The sequence below is a fragment of the Penaeus monodon genome, chromosome 3 (genome assembly GCF_015228065.2).
Source record: "Penaeus monodon isolate SGIC_2016 chromosome 3, NSTDA_Pmon_1, whole genome shotgun sequence".
NCBI classification, from domain to species: Eukaryota; Metazoa; Arthropoda; class Malacostraca; order Decapoda; family Penaeidae; genus Penaeus; species Penaeus monodon.
The window spans coordinates 21,297,593-21,300,287 of record NC_051388.1 but is presented as its reverse complement, the minus strand read 5'-3'; the positions used below and the strand labels follow the sequence as shown (position 1 = coordinate 21,300,287).

The 2,695-nt window shown below is 49.6% G+C and overlaps 1 protein-coding gene across 1 annotated transcript; it reads left to right on the top strand.

Annotated features, from left to right (window-relative positions):
* Positions 1-1,823: 1,823 nt before the first annotated feature.
* Positions 1,824-2,213, top strand: LOC119585564. The gene has a single exon (XM_037934228.1). It carries the CDS (start codon positions 1,824-1,826, stop codon positions 2,211-2,213), a length of 390 nt encoding a protein of 129 aa, XP_037790156.1.
* Positions 2,214-2,695: the final 482 nt, after the last annotated feature.

The following is a 2,695-nucleotide window of genomic DNA, read 5'->3' as shown; positions in this document are numbered from 1 at the left end:
AGGAAGTCCGCTTCTAACTTCAGTAATGCTCCGGCAACTCCTGCGACACTGGTGGTGCCAAACTGTACCAGCTTCTGTTGTTCCTTTGGATCCATGATCAGTGTCGCGAGGGGGAACCTGCTATCTGGGCAACAGTCTGTCCACCATACCATCCTGCCCAGGCTCGTGCCCTGGAGAGGTCACTCCAACTTCGCCTCTCAGCTTGGAAACAACACAGGAAGCAGCAGATACTGGTTATAAGCTACAATGCTCAATTAGCATAGAGCGTGGCACCAGGGGCTGCTTCCGATGGTGGGAGAGATCCTAGCTTTTCACTGGACAGCTACCGCCTGCCTAAAGATGGGCAGCCCCCAAACAATAGGTGTTGTCCCGCACAGCCTGCCTTCCTCATTGGGTGCCAAGTCCTAAAACTGGGAAGCTGGAACGTCTAATCAATTACACCTGGACTGTCCGAAGATCTTCTAGGCAGTAGTGATGCAGAAAGACAGCCATCATCCATGTATGTGTGAGCTGGTAAGACTAAAATAGACATAGCTGCACTGCAAGAGACCCACCTCGCAGACACAGGAACCCTCAAGGAGACTTTACTTCTGGCATGGGAAGAACACAGAGGACTGAAGAGAGCATGGAGTAGGATTCGCTCTCAGGAACACCCTGCTGAAGATGGTTGAACCAGGAGACAAGGGATCCGAATGCATGATGACAATCTGCTTCCATATATCTGAAGGATTTGTCACTCTTGTCAGCGCTACACTCCACTCTTACATCCACAGCAGATGCAAAGGACAAGTTTTATATCAACATCAGCAATGTCACCAAAAAAATACCCCCCAAGGATTGAGGATGAGGATGTCCTCATCCTGGGAGACTTCAGTGTCCGAGTGGGTGCCGATCACGACTCATGGCCTTCCTGTCTTGGACACTTTGGAGTTGGCAAGATCAACAAAAATGGGCAGTGCCTCTTAGAGTTCTGCTCCTACAACGGCCTCTGTGTGATGAACTCCTACTTCCAGGCCAAACCACAACACAAGGTGTCATGGCATCATCCCAGCTCAAAGCATTGGCATCAGCTGGACATGATCCTGATCTAACATACCAACATCAAGTTTGTGCACATCACCTGCACATATCACAGCACAGACTGCGACACTGGCCACTCTCTCGTCTGCTGCAAGATCAGCCTACATCCTAAGAAACTTCACAGCTCCATACAGAAAAGCAAACCTCGCAACAATACCACCAGCATGCAGTTTCCAGAGAAAGTCCCTCCAAGAAGCTCTGTCTGTCGAGCATCAGCACTGCTCTGCCTCTGAGAAATGGGAACTTTTGGGAAAACGATCTCTAGAACAACGACTGGTTTGATGTCATGTCCAGTGAGATGTCCACCGTCACTGATACAAAGCAACTTGCAACTTTTGGGAAAAAGATCTCTAGAATAATGACTGGTTTGATGCCATGTCCAGCGAGATGTCCAACATCATTGATGCAAAGCCTGCTGCCCTTGCTGAATGTAAGTACTCCCTAGCAAGAAATCCCTGCAATCACTCAGAGCAGCTAGAAATAAAGTGCAACAGACTGCAAGATGTTGTGCCGATGAATACTGGCAGCAGCTCAGTACTTCCATCCAGTCTGCAACTGCAGCTTCAAGAGAGCTCTAGGGCCAACACAGAGCAAAACAGTCCCACTCAAGTCCACCAGTGGGGAGGTGATCACGGACAAGGGCAAAGCAGATGGACAGGTGGGTGGAGCACTACTCAAAGCTCTACTCCAGACAGAACACAGTCGCCGCCTCAGCCCTTGATGCCATTGAGCCTCTGCCCATCATGGAGGAATTAGATGCTGAATCAACCCTTGCTGAACTCCGCATAGTAATTGACAGCTTAGCTAGCGACAAAGCACCTGGTACAGATGGTATTCCATCAGATCTCATCAGCTGCTGCAAAGACACTTTACTACAGCCTCTTCACGACGTCCTATGCCAGTGTTGGAGAGAGGGAGATGTGCCACAAGACATGAGAGATGCCAAGATCATCACCCTCTACAAGAATAAGGGTGACAGGAGCGATTGTAACAACTACAGACGTATGTCTCTCCTGAGCATCGTGGGAAAACCCTATGCCCGTGTCATGCTTGTGCACCTCCAGAAACTTGCTGGGGTGTCTACCCCGAATCAGAGTGCGGCTTCTGAGCTGAACGCTCCACAGTGGACATGATATTCTCCGTACGTAAACTTCAGGAGAAATGCAGAGGACAACACAAGCCCCTCTACATAGCCTTCATAGACCTGACCAAGGCCTTCGACCTAGTCAGCAGGGAAGGGCTATTCAACATCCTCCCAAAGGTTGGTTGTATCCCAAAACTCCACAGTCTCATCAGATCCTTTCATGACGACATGAGAGCAAAAATCCAGTACGAGGGCAGCATGTCCAATCCACTTGACATCAAGAATGGAGTCAAGCAAGGATGAAGTGAAGAAATGATCCATACCGCAGCCAACGAAAAGAGAACCAAGCGGAAGGCATGCACTCCAGCCACTTCACAAGCCACATTTGCATCAGATGTGGCCGAGACTGCCATTCCCGCATTGGACTAACCAGCCATACCCGGCGCTGTCGCTGAGCAAAACAAGTGACTTTCTCTAGACAGGCGCGAATTCTTTAGTCGACATCGACTGACGGAGGCCTACTATATATAT

Bases quoted from the DNA above. Each gene is read 5' to 3' on its own strand.
- LOC119585564 (XM_037934228.1), top strand. From the start codon at position 1,824: ATGGAGGAATTAGATGCTGAATCAACCCTTGCTGAACTCCGCATAGTA.